This window comes from Zeus faber (genome assembly GCF_960531495.2).
Source record: "Zeus faber genome assembly, chromosome: 20".
NCBI lineage: Eukaryota > Metazoa > Chordata > Actinopteri > Zeiformes > Zeidae > Zeus > Zeus faber.
The window spans coordinates 10,003,625-10,023,063 of record NC_137207.1 but is presented as its reverse complement, the minus strand read 5'-3'; the positions used below and the strand labels follow the sequence as shown (position 1 = coordinate 10,023,063).

The 19,439-nt window shown below is 46.8% G+C and overlaps 1 protein-coding gene across 3 annotated transcripts in view; it reads right to left on the bottom strand.

The window, feature by feature from the left end:
• Positions 1-78: 78 nt before the first annotated feature.
• Positions 79-19,439, bottom strand: part of LOC307245738 (myosin heavy chain, skeletal muscle) — a 35,193-nt gene continuing 15,832 nt past the window's right edge. For 2 of the 3 annotated variants that reach the window (XM_080021392.1, XM_080021393.1), the window contains exons 7-23: positions 13,604-13,660; positions 10,640-10,726; positions 9,811-10,056; positions 9,610-9,727; positions 8,862-8,989; positions 8,202-8,398; positions 7,746-7,878; positions 7,420-7,636; positions 6,969-7,105; positions 6,057-6,160; positions 5,602-5,794; positions 5,158-5,361; positions 4,839-4,964; positions 2,560-2,730; positions 1,739-1,939; positions 1,503-1,646; positions 79-972 (exon numbers count right to left, since the gene is read on the bottom strand). In XM_080021392.1, the coding sequence (XP_079877518.1) occupies positions 820-972; positions 1,503-1,646; positions 1,739-1,939; positions 2,560-2,730; positions 4,839-4,964; positions 5,158-5,361; positions 5,602-5,794; positions 6,057-6,160; positions 6,969-7,105; positions 7,420-7,636; positions 7,746-7,878; positions 8,202-8,398; positions 8,862-8,989; positions 9,610-9,727; positions 9,811-10,056; positions 10,640-10,726; positions 13,604-13,660 (2,616 nt within the window). In that variant the 3' untranslated portion in view covers positions 79-819. Of the gene's footprint in view, positions 973-1,502; positions 1,647-1,738; positions 1,940-2,559; positions 2,731-4,838; positions 4,965-5,157; positions 5,362-5,601; positions 5,795-6,056; positions 6,161-6,968; positions 7,106-7,419; positions 7,637-7,745; positions 7,879-8,201; positions 8,399-8,861; positions 8,990-9,609; positions 9,728-9,810; positions 10,057-10,639; positions 10,727-13,603; positions 13,661-15,476; positions 15,524-19,439 lie in introns of those variants that run through there. The other variant, XM_080021394.1, reaches the window with a different exon arrangement.

The window sequence follows — 19,439 nt, the reverse complement described above, 5'->3', positions numbered from 1 at the left end:
CACTTACCTCACTGAAATTGAAATACACTTAAAAAAAAAAAATAATAAATAAATAATAATAATAATAAAAAATAATAAAATAGTGAAAAGGTTTTAATTTCATTTAAAAAAAATCTTTAAAAAAAACTTTTTTTTCCACATTCAAAGATATAATGGTTTGGTCACGTTTTAGTTTAGGGAAGGAATAATAAAATATGAAATAGGGAAAAAAACAAAACAACAAATAATAAAGTCATTTTTCAGGTTGTATACATCCCATTTCACACTAGGGTTAATGACATTCTGCAGCAAAATGATTTAGTGGGTCAGACACATTCAAAGGGGAACTCAACACCCAACATCGTCTTACTTGTTACACTTTTCCACCATCAATCTACGTCTTACTTGTTACACTTTTCCATCATCAATCTATTTTCTTTTTTATTTTATTTATTTTTTTACAAGGAATATCACATTGTGAACACAACGTAAAAGGCGTCGGCTCAGAGCCACCACACTCCTCGCTGTTAGATCCACAGCAACACTTGTTTGAACATAGAAGCGATACACGTGTTTTTTAATACATTTTTAGAGTGTTGGGAATGTGCGGAATACAGGGTTCTAAGGTCAACCACACCATCATGGTTCGGGGTGTGTACAGCATGACCTGCAGTGACGAGGGACGATAAAAACCTACAAAAATAAAACATTTTAAAACACGTCGAAATCTCCATCCTTAGGTTTCCACATGCGGTACTATTCTTCAATGACCCTGGAAGGATCTTAAAGCGGTCCCGGGGGGGGGGGAGAAAAAAAAGCCTCCGAGGCGCCGAGGCTCACCTACTCGATCATGAGCTTCTTGAGGGAGTTGAGATAGGCCGGGATGAGGGAGCTCACCGACTCGTTGTCGTCGTTGATGATCTTCTCGCCGCGGCCCTCGGAGCCCGCCGAGCTGGGCGACCGCACCAGGCCGGGGCAGGGCGTGCTGTAGCCCTGCGCCGGAGAAAAAGACAAGGTTAGCTTGTTTATGGATGTGGCCGTCACCAAAGTGCGAGGCTCCAAGTCGAGGGGTTCCGGGGGTCTGGAAAAGAGACGAGCGGCGGCAAAATAATGACCTATCCATCGCTTACTTTACCCCCCAAAAAAAGACCACGGGCAAATATGTGTGCTAGCCTGAATAAAGACACACACAATTAATTCCCTTAAGACCCCGCTAAATCAAACCTGATTCAATCTGAGGGCCCCTATTTAGACGCAACACTTTTTCTATCTTTTGATTTACAGTATTAGAGAGTAACGGCTCCGTTGTTTGTCTGAAGTGGTTCAATTTCCATGGTAGAGAGAGGAAGCTTTTTTTAGGGCGTACAATACAGTATAATATCCATGGATGTTGTTCCAATTTAGATTTGAACTGAGACGCTGGATTTTTGAACCAATATTTGACTCTCAGGAAACACAGGCCTCAAACGGGCCTCGACCCAGAGCTTGGGGAACCCCTCCCCGCCGTTCTGGTCTGAACTCACAGAGGAGTATCCCTTCCCAAAGCTGCCTCTCTTGGTCCGGATCTTGGTGAGCGCCGACTCGGCGATGTCGGCGCGCTCCTCGGCGTCGTCCAGCTCGTGGACCGTCTTCCTGTACTTGGCCAGGTTCATGTTGGCCTGCTCCTCCTGGAATTTAAACAGACGGCCCCGCCCGCGCTCAAACATTCATTTTAGAGATACATGTGTTTCCTGTGCCGGCAGCGATCCACAACACTCACCGCCTCCTCCACTTGTCTCTTGTAGGCCTTCATCTTGTTCTGCAGGCGCTCCACCAGCTCCTGCATGCGCTGCTGGTTCTTCTGGTCCTCCTCCGACTGGAACAGCAGCTCCTTCAGGCGGCGCTCGTTCTTGCGCAGCGTCTTCACCGTCTCGCCGTGGCGCTTCTGCTCCGAATCCAGCTCCAGCTCCAGCTCCTTCACCTGGAGAGGGGCGTGAAGAATCACAGCTCCTTGTTTTTGTTTTTGTTTTTTTGTTTATTTTTCATTTGACTCCCTCTTCCTCACTGTCCACCAGCTCATGGTGTGGCCATCAGGACCGCTGATCGGAAGGAAGAAATTTCACCTTTTGAACTTTTGCTCGGCCGGGCATCTTTAAAGAAAAATTTTAAGCTCGGTTTTCACTTTTTAGTCAATTTTGACCGCTGGCCCTTGCGCAGCACTTAAGCCAATTATTCAACTCTCGCAGCAAGAGTTGAAAATAGGCCAGAGGCTACAACAGGAAGTAACTCTTAAAAGCATTCACTTAAAGGCCAACTAGGCGGTTTTAATCGGCAGTTTGTAAAACGAGTGCGAGTCCTGACTCCCTGTACTGTAGAATCCCACCAAATAGCATTCGGCCTATCACAGGCTATCGGCGTGAAAAGTCCCCCGACCACACCTTTCAACCGTTTCCCCAGCACTGAGTTATCGCACGCTGCTCTTTTCAGCTCGGTCGCTATGTCCATAGCTCTCCCTGTAAACAGCGAGGAGAGCGGAACGAGCTACTTTTCCCAGTCAGCCCGGGGGGAAGTTCCCTGTTTTAAAGGCCATTTTTGTCACACCTTGCCCTCCAGCTTCTGGATGATCTTCTTGCCCCCCTTCAGAGCCATCTGCTCGGCCTCGTCTAGCCGGCCGCTCATGTCCTTGACTTGGGCTTCCAGACCCTTCTTCACCCGCTCCAGGTGGAGCGTGTGCTCCTGCTCCAGACGCAGCTCCTCCGCCACGCGCGCCGACTGCACACACACACACACACACACACACACACACACACACACACACACACACACACACACACACACACACACACACACACACACACACACACACAGTTATCCACACTGAGCTGAGCAGGATCCGAATTAACTCTGACTGTTACAATGCCAGAGTCAATAACAATAACACATTCATTTAACAAAAAGAAAACACACACACAGAATAAGAATGTATATCCTGATTACAATGAACAAAAAGACAGAAGCGATGATTTACAAGGAGATGAACCCAATTAATCAATTACGAGTTCTGATAAGTAAACAATTTGGTAGATGCAGTCCCTGATATAAGAAAAATAAATAGAGTAACTTCACTGTGTTAGAAAGGCAGAAGAGGAAAATGTATAGATGCTACTGTGAAACGAAGTGGAGTAAAAGTCGAAAGTCTCCAAAGTGTATTATTACCAGGTATTCAATTTCCACCGCTGGGCGTATTTTTTTGTTTGTTTGTTTGTTTGTTGGTTTTTTTGTTGTTGTTGGTTTTTTTTAATCGGTACGCTTGATGCAATTATGAGTAGAGCCATTTCATGTGTATGAGACCTGCCAACCTTGGGAAGATATTTTCATAACCACAACAGTGTAGCAGGGAGTCTCTGTGGTGTTTGAGTCAGTGCAGCTAAATGACAGTTATTCACACGTAGTCGTCTAATAAAGAGGATAATTACATTGAACGCCAGCTACTAAAACTAACACAGTAAATACATTCATATCATTAAAATATACTCTTTGAACTGCATCATCTCGTAAAGTGACTGAACATGTTTCCCCAACTAGAGATGTACGACCGGCTGATTCTGATTGTGGCTGATTCCAATTTTTATTCAGTTGCATGTTCTAAATAAAACATTGACGGTTGAATAACTTTTACATCGTTGCCAGATCATTTTGAGTTTATGTTTGTGATCTGAGAAATCTGATTTTCTTATCGTTTGGTGTCTTTGGGTAAATCTGCTGTACGTCAATGACAAATACATCAAGTCATCTGATCACGGTCACTTGATAGGACAGCTGCACATACAGACCACACTGCTATTTTCAGTCACCACAATAGTGAGATTGCTGATTTTCACACTGTGTGTTTATGATTGTTCATTATTTACTATGGAACGATAACAGCAGATGAAACTGTCCCTGAGTTCCGATAAAATTAAATCCAACATGAAACTGTCCCTGAGTTCCGATTAAAATAGAAAATGGGACTGTCAGAAAGTTTCAGTATAATTCAACCTGTAACTCTCACTGGGTTTAAGCAGGACACAACATGTAACCACTGTAACATGGAAATATCCAGTTCAAACTTCAAATGAAAGTCTCATTCACTATGAACTGAAAATATACGTTTATATTATAATTATATTGTAGCTGCCATTCCAAAATAAATTGCAATTATTAAAAAAAAAAAAAAAAAAAAAAAAAAAAAGATAAATAAAGAAATGACCGACTCTCCTTACTCTTGGTTACCGGAAATCCTCCTACCCTCACTGTGCATTAAACCAAGTGAATCAAATGAAACGACTCGTTTTACTGAGTGACTCGTCAGGAACCGAGTCTCAAAAAGAGTCAACCCTTGGATACATCATTTACATTATTTTCTGCGCCGCGTATCAGTGGGTGTCAAGGGAGTGAGAGGAGCGGGAAGGGTTACAGAACCACAGGTCGTAGCATCTGGTCCAATCCGAATGATTTTTTTTGGCGTAGTTTGAGCTGGCATTTCGTACCCGTGCATTTTGACCAAGAATTGCGTGGCTGGTAGACAAAACTACGTGCGGGTTGGCAGGTCAGTGTAAGGAAACACCATGCAAATTCAATTCAGAGAAAGTAATTCATCTCTTTTTTTTCCCTGTCATTTCATTGTATTGTTTTATTGACGCAGCAAGCGTCAGCATTTTCTAAACGTGGAAAACATCAGAACATTTTCCATCACGATGGGACCGTCCAGATGGTCCAGATGTGTTTCCTGCATCCACGGTTGTTTGTGAAAAAAAGGGAAAGTCGTCCGTTGCGACATCGTGAATCAGTTCCGACTGAAATGAAAAAAAGCGTTATTACTGCTCTTGGTCTTATTTTACCTCGCAGCTGGCCTTCTTGGCCTTGTCGGCGGCTCCTCGCAGCTCGCTCTGCACCTCCTCGTGCTCCTGCTGCAGAGCCTGGACGTCCACCTCCAGCTTCCTTCTGGCGCTCAGGGCCGACTGGAGCTGCCAATGCAAGATGGAGGAGAGTTTGCGGGGAGGTTCCTTTAAGCTGGGGGGGCAGTAGCTGCCCAGCCCTGATAATCAGGATCCAGGATCCCCCAGTCCATCAAGAGGTACATGAGGGACCCCCAAAAAATAATCAATATTTAGGATTTAGACGTCAATCGAGCCCTGAGTTGAAGAGGTGAAAGGTCACCTGGTTGTTGAGGTCGCTGTACTTGTCGTTGGCTTCCTGCAGCTCCGTCTCCAGGGCCTTGCGGGCCCTCTCTGCGTTCTCCAGGGCGGTGCGTCGCTCCTCGCCCTCGCCGGCCAGCAGGAGGCAGCGGCGCTCCAGCGTGGCCTGGTCCTCCTGCCGCTCCTCATGGCTGCGCACCTCCTCCTCCAGCTGGGCTTGCAACTCCTGGAGGAGAGAGAGAGAGAGAGAGAGAGAGAGAGAGAGAGAGAGAAGACATAAGCTAATCCGCCGGCCGCCGCGTTGTTTACGTCCAGGGACAATAGGGAAATGATCCGTTGTTCAGAAGAACTTACTTTGGGTAAAAGAGAGATGTTATGGGTTGCCACTTATCAAGATTTCACAAACAGCCCAAACAGAGAGAGAGGAAAGGCACTCCCTGTCCATCATCGCACTCTGTGATCGCACCTTGATCTGCTGCTGCATCTTCTTGCCGTTCTTGCCGAGCTCTGCGTTGCTCTTGTTGAGCAGATCCACCTGCAGCTCCAGCTCGTTGAGGTCGGCTTCCAGCTTCTTCTTGAGCTTCAGGCCCTCCGCCCGACCTTTCACCTCCACGTCCAGGCTGGCCTGCAGCGACTCCAGCGCCCTCTGGTGACTCTTTCTGGGTGCGGAGGATGGGGAAGTTAGGAACCGAGTTCATCACGCGCATTTACTCATCGTAAGAGAAAGCTCCGAAGAGAGAAGGGAGGGAGAAAAGGCCGTTGAGAGAGACCGACTTACCTGTCAGAGTAAATCTACCAGGACGTCAAAAGAACAACGAAGGAGGAAGGAAAGGAGGAAAAAAAGGAATTCAGTTTTGGAACCAGAGAGTTTCAGCGCCGTGGACGAGGGGAAACGGACTGTGAGCTCCTCGGAAGTTCTACCTGGCGGCTTCGGTTTCCTCCTCCTTCTCTTGCAGCCGACGCTCTAGGTCTCCTTTCGCCTGAGAGAGCTCCAGCTGCAACCGCAGGACCTTGGTCTCCTCCGCCTAGGGGAGGAGGAGATGCGGAGAGATGGGACAACGGAGGGAGAGGTGGGAAGAGTGAAGCAGAGAGAGAGCGAGAGAGAGAGAGAGAGAAAGAATAGACAACAAGAAAGCACAAAAAGGTCTAAATAAAGAGGGGGGGGACACAAATTGGGAAAAAGGAATAGCACAAATGTAGAAAAGGAAAAAATAAAGAATAGACCGACATAAATACATGAATACCTATAGAATAGTATAGACAGCGAGAAAGATAGAATAGACGGCAAGAATGAAAGAATCAGAAGACAGAAAGAAAGAAAGAAAGAAAGCAAGAAGAAAAACAGAGAAGTGGCAAAAGAGCGAAACACAAAGAATAAAACCAATTGGAAGAAATGGACCCAAAGACAAGGGATAGAAGGGAATTGTGGGGGCCAGAGGTCAGGGGTCAACTAGATGACATGCACCACGAGCAGGGGATTGGTATCCACAGAAGGCTGGCTAAACATCCCTGATGAGGCTTATCGCTAACAAGCATCTCCTGCCCAGCTCCACTTCAACATGTCACTGCAGCTTCTGTCTCTGGAGGCGTCAGGACCGACACCCTCTCACCTCCACACCTCGCGACCCTTTCCAAAATACTGACGGAGCGAGACTGCTAATTGAATTCATGTGACTCAGAGTTGACACAAGGTGAAAACACGAAAGGAAACGTTTACAGCACTGCAAGATTTCTCAAAAAAAAAAAAAAAAAAAGCCTGCTCCCAAAACATCAGCACATTCCAGATGCGCTAGCTATCAGTTGAACGTGGCGTTGCCATGGCACCGCATCTACCTCCAACGCGGCCTCAGACTCTTCCAACGAGGCCTGCAGCTCCTCCTTCTCCATTTCGATCTTCTTCTTGGCTTTCTGGAGCTCGTGGACGCTCTTGCCTCCGTCGGACAGCTGGTCCGTGAGGTCGGCGATCTCCTCTGTTCAATGGGGGGAAAAAAGGAAAATCGAGGTCAAATTGTGTCAATTTTTCCAGACAGCTCAGAGCCAAGGTCATAACTCTGTATTATCTGGTCAACCTTCCTCTATGCCATGAGCACCAATAACTTTGCACGCATGTTGTAATCCATTGTTCTTTATTTAACACACTATCAGCCAGACAGACAGGATCTATTCTTTGATATCATCTGGTGTGGTGATTGCTTGACTGGTTGTAGCCAATTGGTTGAATCCTGTCTCCTTGCCTGTCTCCAGGACCTGCATGCAGCCATCACAGTCTGCCCCCACCCCTTACCCTGGTATGCCTTGTTCTCCCGTCGTAGCGCCTCCAGCTGCTCCAGAGCCTCCTCGTGGGCCGTCTTGAGCTTGAAGAGCTCAGTGGTGTGCAGACGGCTCTCCTTCTGGCAACCCTCCACCTCAGCCACCAGCTCCTCGCACTTCTGCCTCCAGTCCCCGAGCTGCTTCTCCAGCACCCGCTGCTTCTTGTCCAGGGCCTGGCCACAACCACTAGCCTGGGGGGGGGGGGGGGGGTATGCCCAAAATTATAGCATCTGGACTGAAGATTAGTGGGAAAATGAGACATTTTTGCAGACACAGCGATGCCATCCGCTCTGCAGGTACCTTCTCCAGGTCCATGCAGAGCTCCTCCACCTCTCCCTGCAGCCGCTGTTTGGTCTTCTCCAGTGAGGAGCACTTAGCCTGGGTTGCTTCCGCTGCCTCCTCTGCCTCCTGGAGCCGAGACGCCAGCTTCTTCCTGTAGCGCACGGACAGACATGATTTGGGGTGCACAGAGAGGTTTTGGGGTGCTGAGAGACACAGCAGAGACCTGCCACTATTTACCTCCTGGATTCCAGTCCACTGCAGTTATACCTGGGTTTAATACCAGTACGGATAACTTTGAATTTGATACCAGTGGCCAAATTATGCTGTTCTAAATCTAACAAATATAACCTACATCTGTCTATCGAACGTATCTTTGTGAGACAACAGCACTAGATAGCAGCTTTATCACTGGGCCAATTGCTTCACCCGCCCCCCACCATCACCATCTATGGCCCTGCTCCCTTTTCTCCTCACTTAGCCTCCTCCAACTCGTCGGAGTGCTGGATGGCCTCGGCCTCGTGCTTGGACCTCCAGTGGGTCACCTCGCTGTTGAGCTTGGAGACCAGGCGCTGCAGCTCCAGCTTGCTCTCCTGCTCCTCCTCCAGCTGTTCCTTCAGCAGCTCGCACTCCTGACGGGCCGAGCTCAGAGAGCAGCCCACCACCTGCTTCATCTGGAGGGAAAGATCCGATAAGGGAGAAAAAAGATTGTTCCATCAAGAGTTTAGATACAATGTACATTAAATGTATGTATGTATGTATGTAAGTAATATATATACAACATACTAAAAGGCTTAATGTGAAATGGCTGAAGTAGACAAAAACATATTTAATGTCACTGGCAGTACATGTACTATCAGTGGTGAGAAGATGAAGAAAATTGATATGACATTTTATTTTAATGAATTAATGAAGTGGGCCAAAGATCAGGGCTCAAGGCTCAACAGGCTAAAATTCTAATAGAAAATCAAAAAATTTAATCAGACCCACTATGGTGAACACTTAGGGGGTATGAAAAATCTTTGAAGAACGTCCATATTTTGCTTTCTGCCTACGCCTTGGGTTCAGGGCACAGACGCCCACAAAACACCCGCGTTGACCATCGTCCACGCCCCACCAAAAACAGCCCTGACTCACCTTGAGCTCCTCATCCAGCTGCTTCTTGAGGTCTTCGTGTTGCGACGTGACCAGTGTCTTGGAGCGGCTCATCTGGCTGGCTCTGCCCTCCGCCTCCTCCATCCGGCGACTCAGGTCTGCATTGTCGGCTGACAGCGTGCAGGAGACCGTCCGTTAATAACGACACATTACGGTATTAGTTGCATTATATTATATTCCAAAGGTGGCTGCATATTGCATGCATGTAGACACATCCATGAACAGCTTTTAGGATTAAATATCAAACATGCACTGTTCCTCTGCCGCCGATATTCTAATTCCCTTATTTCATTCAGAAAGGAATCACATCTGGATTTTTGCACAAAATAAGTCTCGGCAGGTTCCAAGGAAATCTTTGGCCCCGCGTATCTAATGTCAATAGACTGTGGAGAGTTCCCATTTTCCATTTTCTAAGTGATAATTAAATGTTGGTGTTTCCAATGGCTCGGCTCAAGTTTGAAGAAGACGCAGCACTTCTAGCCATGTTTTTAAGATATGACGTGTTGTACCGCACCTCTGCAGAAACAAACCGGCTTTCTCTCCATTACCCCTCTGGCTAGGCTTTTGGCAACGTGATTTGTGAAAGACTTTCAAATCACCCCATTTCATTATTATTATTTTGTTAATACGAGAAAGCGAGAAAAAAAAGGCATTTTCATTCGTTTACATAGATAAGTGAATTGGACTGACGGACTAAGTGGGCTAAAATGAACCTCGGCTGCCTGCACACCTGTGAGCCTGTTCCTGGCCACGTTCACCTCCGTCAGCGCCCTCTGTAGGTCGTCTCCTCGGCTGTGCGCCTCCGACAACTGCTCCTCCAGCTTCTTCAGCTGGATGTCTGCAGAGGCCTGCAGGTCAACGCACATAGAGACGCGTCTCCCCTCAAGAAATACCGAATATCCGCTGTTTTTTCCCAGCATTACAACTGCACCTTTGACTTCTGCAGCGTGTCCAGCGAGGCGGCCAGGTCCTCCACCTCCATCCTTAGGTTCTGCTTCTCCTTCTCCAGCTTGGCGCGGGTGCGCTGCAGGGCCTCGCACTGCTCGCCCAGCTCGGCCATGGCGTCGCCGTGGCGTTTCCGTAGTGAGACGGCCAGCGCCTCCGACTGGACGGAGGTCTCCTCCAGGTCCCGCCTCAGACGCTGGAGCTCCACTTCCCGCTTCTTGTTCACCTCCATCTGGGAACGACACCCAGGGTTGCTTAAGGTGTGTGGGTGTCAGGCTTGCTGTTTTTTTCTTTTCTTAACCCGCCTGAGCACCTACAAAGTTGTGGTTAATTATAAAAAAAAAACAAAAAAAAACAAATACAAACAGGTACAGTACCGGTCGATCAGGAAATTTGGCTTGGGCTGCAGTTGAGTCAGTCATGACAGTATTCAAATTTAATTTAAAACTTAACCTGGTGTGAAAGTTAAGGTGTGTGTGTGTGTGTGTGTGTGTGTGTGTGTGTGTGTGTGTGTGTGTGTGTGTGTGTGTGTGTGTGTGTGTGGCCTGGTTGATAGGAATGTACGTAGGAATGTATTCATCATGATAATCATGAGAAATTTACATGAGCCATGGATCATCATTTGTGCCATGTGCATATACAGAATTGAAAGTTTAAAGTTCGTCATACTGAATTATATGGTAATACCCGTGCTGGGTATGAACAGAAGTGTTTTTTACAATGTGACTTGGACTTTATTTCAGCTCGCTACCACACCACCGAAAGACGGGAAATAAGAGAGCGAGAGTGAGCGGGAGAAGGCAGCAGTAATCCACCTGTGAGGCCGTGGCCCCTCCAGCCTCCTCCAGACGGTCGGTGAGGTCATCTAACTCTCTGGTGAGGTCCGATCTCTGCTTCTCCACCTGGGAACCACAAATACAAAGACCCACACTGAGACAAAATGGAGACATTGTCTTGTCCATGGACCACATGGCAATGGCTCCGTCAATAAGAGGAGACACGTATGGAAGTTTGGACTAAAATCATAGCTAACAATGGGAATCTTCTCAGATTGTGCTCCATGAGACTATTATCTAATTGGGGGACTGTGGCCAAATTGGTATCACGTTGTTGGTCTTTGATATTAAAAAGGTGGAGAATCACTGCTAAAGAAGCCAATGGAAATGTTTATTCCATTATATAAAGTAGCAGGCGATGTATGAATATATTAACATAAAAATCCCCCCAGAAGAAAAGGTCTCTGAGCAAGTCTCAGGGAAATTGCATGTTAGGGCGACAGACACTTTATATTTTCACAGCTCCACTTCATTAAAAAAGGCTCAGTATTCTGGCCCTAAAGCAGCGCTCGTACAGGATATCAAAGCAACGTGGGATCGCACAGAGTGGCTGACAGCCAGCAACAGGAAAGGATCTTCCCAGGGGTTAGATGTCGCGATGGGCAGCAGGTATCCATTCAGAGCACTTGGGGGGTACATGGGCCGATAAAATAACTGTGTGAAATTAATTGAAACTGAAGTTTAAAAATGATCAAACTAAACAATGCACTCCAAAAGAATCAATAAAATATTTGTTGCATATAACTCCATCGACCACACCAAGTCAACACACCCCACCTAGTTAAAAAACACTTGTTGTTATGCAAGATCTTTTACAGCTGTTTTTAAAGGCAGCTGGGGGGGGGGGGGGGGGGTCGGTAAATTCGGGGGTGTACTGTCAGGCCTCCCTAATGGCAGTTGGGGAGCGCCATCAAAGAACCTCAGGCTGAACAAGTGAAACCAGATGATAACCACTTTTGACCTGAGTTTTTGCATGTGTACTTGTGTGTGTGTGTGTGTGTGTGTGTGTGTGTGTGGGTGTGGGTGTGTATGTGTGTGTGTGTGTGTGTGTGTGCGTGTGCGCGCATGTGCGCGCGCGCGTGGGAGGGGCGACTCCTTCTCTTTCTACATCTCCAAATCCCACCAGAGTGAGTCTGCTTTTTAAATGAGAGAAGCCGTCTTTATAACTGTAAACTTGCTGAACCCCGGCATTGCGGCTGATCTCCACCACGCTGCAGGGGTGAAATCACTGCGTCCACGTGGACACACCGAGCACAGGTGCTGTACCTCCAAAAAAAATACCTGCAGAGACAAGAGAGCCTCACTGGGGCAAAAAGACCACCAGTGGCACCTCATGATAAGGTCTTATTGGCGAACATGGAAACAGGGACGGTGTGGATTTATGCTTCTCCGACACCAAACGTACATCTTCATGTTTAATAAGCAACCACGCGATGCTGCAGTAAATGCCGTGGTTATGTGTCTTCGGGATGAAAAACCGACGTGATTGACACTTGTATTACTTCATGAAAAATTGCAACCTCTCGTCGACCTTGAAGTTGGGTTAATTCTCGCAAGTTGGGTCTGATGAAGTCGTACGCTATCGATAATGAAGAGTTGTCTCTTTAACGAGGTAATGGTTAGTTAATCATGAGCGAACATGAACAATGTCAACGTCTCCATTAAGTACTGAGTGAGTTCACGTGAGGATATGACATTTTTTTGTCTTTGAGGCAGCACAGAACTGCAGAAAACGCTCAAATCACTGGAATTTCCACATTCGGGTTTCGCTCCCGTGCGACCGCCCGGCATTCCGGTCGTGAGAGGATCCTGTGGAAAAACTTGTGTCGTCTGTCACTCCCACATCTTCTGATTGCATCCCCGACCCCGACGTGTCTGCACCCCCTCCCTCCCTCCCGAGGGGCCAGAGCCAAACAATGAGGAGCCTGTCTGCAGCAGAGGTATGTTGTGTTTGAGCCGCTCTGCGAACAAAATGACACAGCCGGTGAAATAGATAAAACTGCCCGACGTGTCCCTACCTGTTGCTGAGAGAGGAGAGGGAATGGGGGGCTGGTGCCATTAGGGAGTACCACCCAGAGAGAGGAGAAGTGCGCAAAACACACACCTCAGGGGCCCCTCCTGACATCCCGTTCAACACCCTGGGTGAAATATGTAGCTTTTCCCCTCCCCACACACACTTACTGTACCAGGAACAGTCTTAAGTGGGGCGACTCTTAAACACACACATACTTCAAGTGAGCCTGGTTTAAAACAACAAGCAGTTAGAGCAGGTACGGCGGTTTGCATTATTGAATCCAGGCTTCGGCGTTTCGGAGCTGGGCTTTAGGCTTTTACAGCGAGATCTGAGAACATGCTTTGGCAACTTGGCTGAACCTGAAGAGGAAGGTGGCGAAAAATAAAAGAAAAATGCCCTGTTCCTCTGTTGCGTTCCCGGGGAGCCAGGCAAGGGGGATTACAGGAACCAGAAAGTGTGTGTGTGTGTGTGTGTGTGTGTGTGTGTGTGTGTGTGTGTGTGTGTGTGTGTGCGTGCGTGCGTGCGTGCGTGCGTGCGTGCGTGTGTGTGTGTGTGTGTGTGTGCGGGCGCCTTCAGGGCAGCCCTGTATGTTAATCAGAAACACAAGGTCTCTTCCCCTCAGTTTGTTATCGCAGGTGCAGATGGTTTGGAGTGACCAGAGGCGCAGGTCCGGCCGCCGTACCCCGAAAACTGGCAGCGGATCTGCAAACCAGCGCGCCTTTGTTTTAGTTTTGTTTTTTTCTCCCCATCTTTCCCTTTTGTTCTCCTCTCGGGTTCTACAGCTTGTAGCGCAGGGCTAACGAGGAGCTGATCCTTGGATACAGAATCCGCTGCCTCGTGACAGATGCACAAATTGCGGCCGCTTCCCCCTCCTGTCACTGGCTACGGGTGGCCCCCTGGTACGGCTGAGTAGAGTGGTACTACTTCACCTTGGCCCTGATGGCGCGCTCTGCCTCAAGCTCCTCTTCCAGCTCCTCGATGCGGGCCTAAAAACAGAAAATAGTGAGTGAGAGAGAGAGAGAGAGAGAGAGAGAGAGACAGTGAAGCCCAAAAGAAACAGTGAGGGTATTGTATCAAACTGGCATGGCCAAAACCACATTCACCAAAAGCGTGAATGACTCCGGAGGCCTGCTTTGTCCTCGGAGATTCAACGCTTCTGTCTAAAAGCGGCTGCATCATTCTGGCAGGGGACGAACTCAGACGGACCGGGGTAAGTTCCCCCCGTTTGCTTTGCTATTTCGGGGGCTTCAGCGGTGTGGCCTCTGTCCCTCCGCTCCCCCTTTGGGCTGTGGAATGCCACTGTCTTTTTTCCTCAGGTAGCAATTTGAGAGCAAGAATGTCTGTGGCCTGTGGTCATTATCTGTATTCGGACGCAGGGCTGGGTCTGCCACGGCCGCTCAGCAGCACCAAAGCGCTTCGGTGCCATTTTTAACACTATCTGGGATTTGTTTTTAGCCTTTTCTTTCTTTGACATTTCTGGTGAAATTTCTGGGATTTTACGAAGCAGCACGTTGAAAATAAGACCGAATCAGTGGGGCTCATTCAACCCAGTGGTGGACAAAGTACTCCAACCTTTTAAGTAAGTAAAAGTAGAAATAACACAATAAATAAAACAAATTAATAGAAAATGAAAGCACCACATTGACATTTCTAGATTAGCAAAAGTACCAGCACTTAATGTACTTAAAGTATTAAAAGTAAAATGACTTTACATCCAGGGCACTGATATAACAGTCTATGATACATCATACTACTGTAGTCTGCCAATGAGTGCTCAAAATAATGATTTGAAAAATTGTACAGTATATATATATATATATATATATATATATATATATATATATATATATATATATATATATATATATGTCATATTTCATAGTAATTAACAAATACATTTAAATATCAATCCGTGTGTATGTGCTTGACATTTGGTTTGAAATGTAGTGGAGTAAAAGTGGAAATCTCCTGAAACGGAATATACTTATAATGAAATAATTAATGAACTTAATAAAGTACTGTAAAGTACAAAGTATATCAGTAAAAACACAAGCGCTATAACACCTTCCCTGGACCCAACTTTTCCTAATATATTATCCTGAACACAAGATTGAATGCTAAACCTTATGCCTGAATTAAAAAAAAACTAAAAGACACTGCAATCTCTCCATTCACAGTAACTGTGAAAACATCTCGCCCATAGGAGACGATAAATAGTCAAACAAACCTTCCCTCAAAACAACTACATTCTCGGAAGACTCTTGAGGGATCGTAAAAGATTCTTAAAGATTCCATCACTTTTTATTGCCGCATCCTTCTTCCAAGTTGTGTCATGTTCTGCTCTATCTGCAGATCCATCGTGTCTCTGTCAGGAAGTGTCTGGCATGTCATGTACCCCACCCCACCCCCCCCCCCACCCCCATTACCCCCGGGGGGGTGTTCGGAGTGATAACACCTACGACCTACCCTCCCTGAGGTGGTTCAGCTCACTCACCAGCACAGAGCTCACCGAAACGCAGAGCGCCGAGACAATTTACTGAGAGAATAACTAAATACACAACGACCGCGGAGGGATTATTTCACTCCCCATGAATGAAATTATCAATACAAGTAAGTTGACCCACACCCAATATCTCTAAAAAATCTCTGCGGGTGAGCCGAGCTTCGACTTGACTCAGCATCATTCCTGTAAATCCGACCCTTGCTCAGAAGCGCAGTCGCCGCGCTTTCGAAAAGGAGCGGTCCGAGAAGCCAAAGGAGATACTGTAAAAGGAGGCATCTGAAAAAGATTTAGTTACTCACATGCCAGCGCAGGACGTCTGCAGAGAGCACAGCCATGGTGAGGCAGCAGCCCGACTGAACAACTGGCTGTCTCCCCCACACACACACACACACACACACGTATGCACGCACGCTCACACACCACCATTCGCAGTTCCCCCCCTCGGGCTCTCTGCTGTCCCCACCCCCTTATTCATCCACTATCTCTCTCTCCGTAACACACACACACACACACACACACACACACACACACACACACACACACACACACACACACACACAATCTGTTTCTTGTTAGATTTCCACTTTTCCCAAACAGCCTCAAAATAAATGTTGTGGCGGTGGTAGAATTGTGGGGAAATGTTGATTCTTTAGAGAGTTAAGAGACACTTTAAACCCACAATTAACACAACCGGAACATTATTTTCCGCCGAGGGAAAAGAGAGGGGTTACTTTTCATTCACAATGAGATTTACCACACCGTCATCGATCCTCAACTCTACAATTCCGCTCTCAATCTATTGAGCACTTTTAGAATTAGGAAGGGAAATTTCCAATTCACCCCCTCCAGTATTGGGAACGGGATTGATCTCCATAATTGTGTGCACTTAAAACTTTAACTTTCACCCCCCCCTCAACCCCGCACTTCCACTGCACTCCGAAACCATAATAATTGTGCATAAATTGCAATCAGATGTTGACTTATGGCCGATGTCTCAGCACTTGTGGGGGATATTCAGCAGCGTGGGTAGTTATATCCTGCACGAACATTCAACACACACAAACACGTACGCGCGCACACACACACACACACACACACACACACACACACACACACACACACACACACACACACACACACACACACTTTACCCCTTAGGAAGGGAAAACAAAAGAACAAACCATATTAGACAACACAGTCGTATCCTCTCGACCACATCATCAAAGAGAGATCATTTTTAAGACCTCATGCTCAGACAATCCCATCATACTGGCCCCATGGGCCTGAATGGGCTGGTTCTGGAAAACCTTTGCGCTATTAATATCAATTCTTAAGACAGTGGTCCACAGCTGGACCAGGGGACCTCGTCTTTCCGTTGGCCAGAGAGGCCAGACAATTACAGATCCCACTGAATGACGCTTTTTACCTCGTCAAAAAACTTTGAGGAAAAGGACAAATCAGTGGTTCCATCTATTATGCCTCCACAGAATAATCTGATGCCTTGATTGAAATCAAACTGCTGGACTGAGCCCAGCGTGCCTCACAACAGTCTACAAATCAGCAACAACGTGTTGAACGAATGCAAGTGGCTGCGGTCGCCATCAAAGCGCGGCCTGCCTCAGTGTCTCCGCCGAAACATCTGGTGTGAGCGAGCTCCAGGTCAGGCTGATCGGCTTGGATCCCGACGACCCCTTGACGGCGCCACTGGGATGCGTAACCGTTTTGCGGCACCGTTATAAAACCACGAGAGCGTCTCGGTTCGGCCAACTCCACGTTTTGAGAAAAGCAACAAACTTCCGCCCCTCCTGACCCCCCAGCGCAGCCCAACTGCTTTGAATTACGGCGTGCCGCAAAAGAAGGGGAAGCTGCTTCGTCTCAACAGCTGCACAAAACAACGCACGCCCAGTGTGGAGGCAGATAAACGTGACCTTTCTCTGAAAAACCGGCCGGAGTGGGCGATGCGGAGAGGTCAGCCGTCCAATCGGCTGTCCACCTGCGTCTTTATCAGTAGGAGGAGAGCCATGCCGAGCGATGCGGAAAAAAAACACACACACAAACACAAAGACACAGCCAGAGAGAGGCACGCAACCCACGCAAAACAACAAATAAAGGCCTCATTGTATGAGATAGGGAGAACGCCAAGACCAAAGTAAATGGGAAAACATGTCCGGCTTCACAGACGCACGGATCGCCTTTCACTCCTCAAGTCAGAGACAGCGGACGGACAAAGCCATTCTTTTATTTTTTCCCCTCTGTCTAGATGAAACACGGGGCTGCTTAAACGCATCGACAACGCTGAGAGAAATGACCTCGACTTAACAAAAAAAGCCATTTTTGTTTGAAAGCCACGCATTAATAAGTCTTTGTTCCCCCCTCTCGCTCTCCTCCTATCGTCAGCTCTCATCTCTCCGCTCACCTCATTTTGCTCAAAGACAGACATGAAAACTGATATCGGCAGCCAGCGACGGCGGGACAGATAAAGACCCTCAGACACGTTTGAGCCTATCTCCTGGATGACGCAGAAGGGTTTACAGGAAAAGCTCGGGTAAAATGTTCAAAAAAAGCGAAACAGCGGAATTTTCTTTGAATGCATCGCACAAATACACAATTGAAGGACGCGGGTAAGAATGTGCTCGAAAAGCTACAGCCGGCCGATCTAAGGGCAAAACTCCTGTTTCTTTAGGTTTATGTATTGAGTAATATATTAGTCTCTTATCTTATGAATATGATTTTTTTTATTAATCTGACCTACTAGGTATACAACACATTCTCCTGTAGAGATTTGTGGTTATCTTGGACAAATCGCTTTTATTTGTCCAATAAAAGTGATTCCACCACGATTCTACCACAAAAAAACACATATGACACATTATCTACAGTGTACCGTAATTTCCGGACCATAAGCCGCTACTTTTTATCCATGCTTTGAACCTCGCGGCTTATCCAATGACGGGGCTAATTTATGGATTTTTCCCGTTTTCACAAGCTTCATGCCGCCAAAAAACTGAGCAAAAAACACATTATGTGACGGTGCTCAGTTTTTTGGCGGCTTGAAGCTTTCATTAGACCAATGAAATTGCCGAACGGGTTAAGGTGAAACAATGTAACTGTTTAGATTAAATCGAGCGCGCTCAAACTTCCCATCATTTACGGTCGTAATTTCGTCACCCTCATCATGGCAAAGACACAAAGAAATGCATATGATGCAGCTTTCAAGTTGAAGGCGATCGAGCTGGCTGCTGGAAATGGAAATAGAGCTGCGGCACGGGAGCTTGGCCTTAGTGAGTCGATGATAAGACGTTGGAAACAGCAGCGTGAGGAACTGACTCAGTGCAAAAAGACAACAAAAGCTTTCAGAGGGAAGAAAAGCAGATGGCCCGAACTACAAAATGAGCTCGAAGACTGGGTCAACACACAGAGAGCAGCCGGCCGAGGTGTTTCAACTGTGCAGATCCGACTGAAAGTCAAGACAATCGCCACCGCAATGAAGTTTGAGGATTTTAGAGGTGGACCATCGTGGTGTCTGCCAGTGGGTCCTGACAGCGTGGAGCATTGTCACAAAATCCACTATCATCAACGGGTTTGGAAAGGCTGGACTACTGCGTGTTGAAGAGGGCAGCATGAGCTCAGCGGGGAATTTGCCTCCGGATGAAAGTGACGAGAGCGACAATGAAAACGATCCGACATCGGATGAAGCAATTCTGAGGCTATTCAACTCCGACACCGAAGGAGATGACTTCAGTGGTTTCAGAGCGCAGGAGGAGGAAGATAGTGACCAATGACTTTCTTGGCTACTGTTTACCGCAAATTTTTTATTTTTGTTACAAGCCGTGTTTCGTTAAAGCCTATTTATTTTTGTTACAAGCTGTGTTTCGTTAAAGCCCGTGTAAAGTTCACTTGTTTCAATGTACCAGTAGGCACCTGCGGTTTATAGACATGTGCGGCTTATTTATGTTCAAAATAAATATTTTTAAAAAATTCAGTGTTCAGCTTATATCCAGGTGCGCTTAACAGTCCGGAAATTACGGTAGATAAATCACACCATGGAATGCCATGGAAGTCTATTGTAGCAAATCTGATCCGTTATTACATAAATTCCCCCATAGAAACTCATATTCCTAGCAAGAAATAACATTTTACTATCTTTCTCATACTGACTTCCTTAAACAATCCAAATAGTTTGATGTTCATTTTTTCTCTCTTTACCATAATGAACATTAAAGTCCGATTCTTTCCATTGTTGTACTCTATGACTACAACTA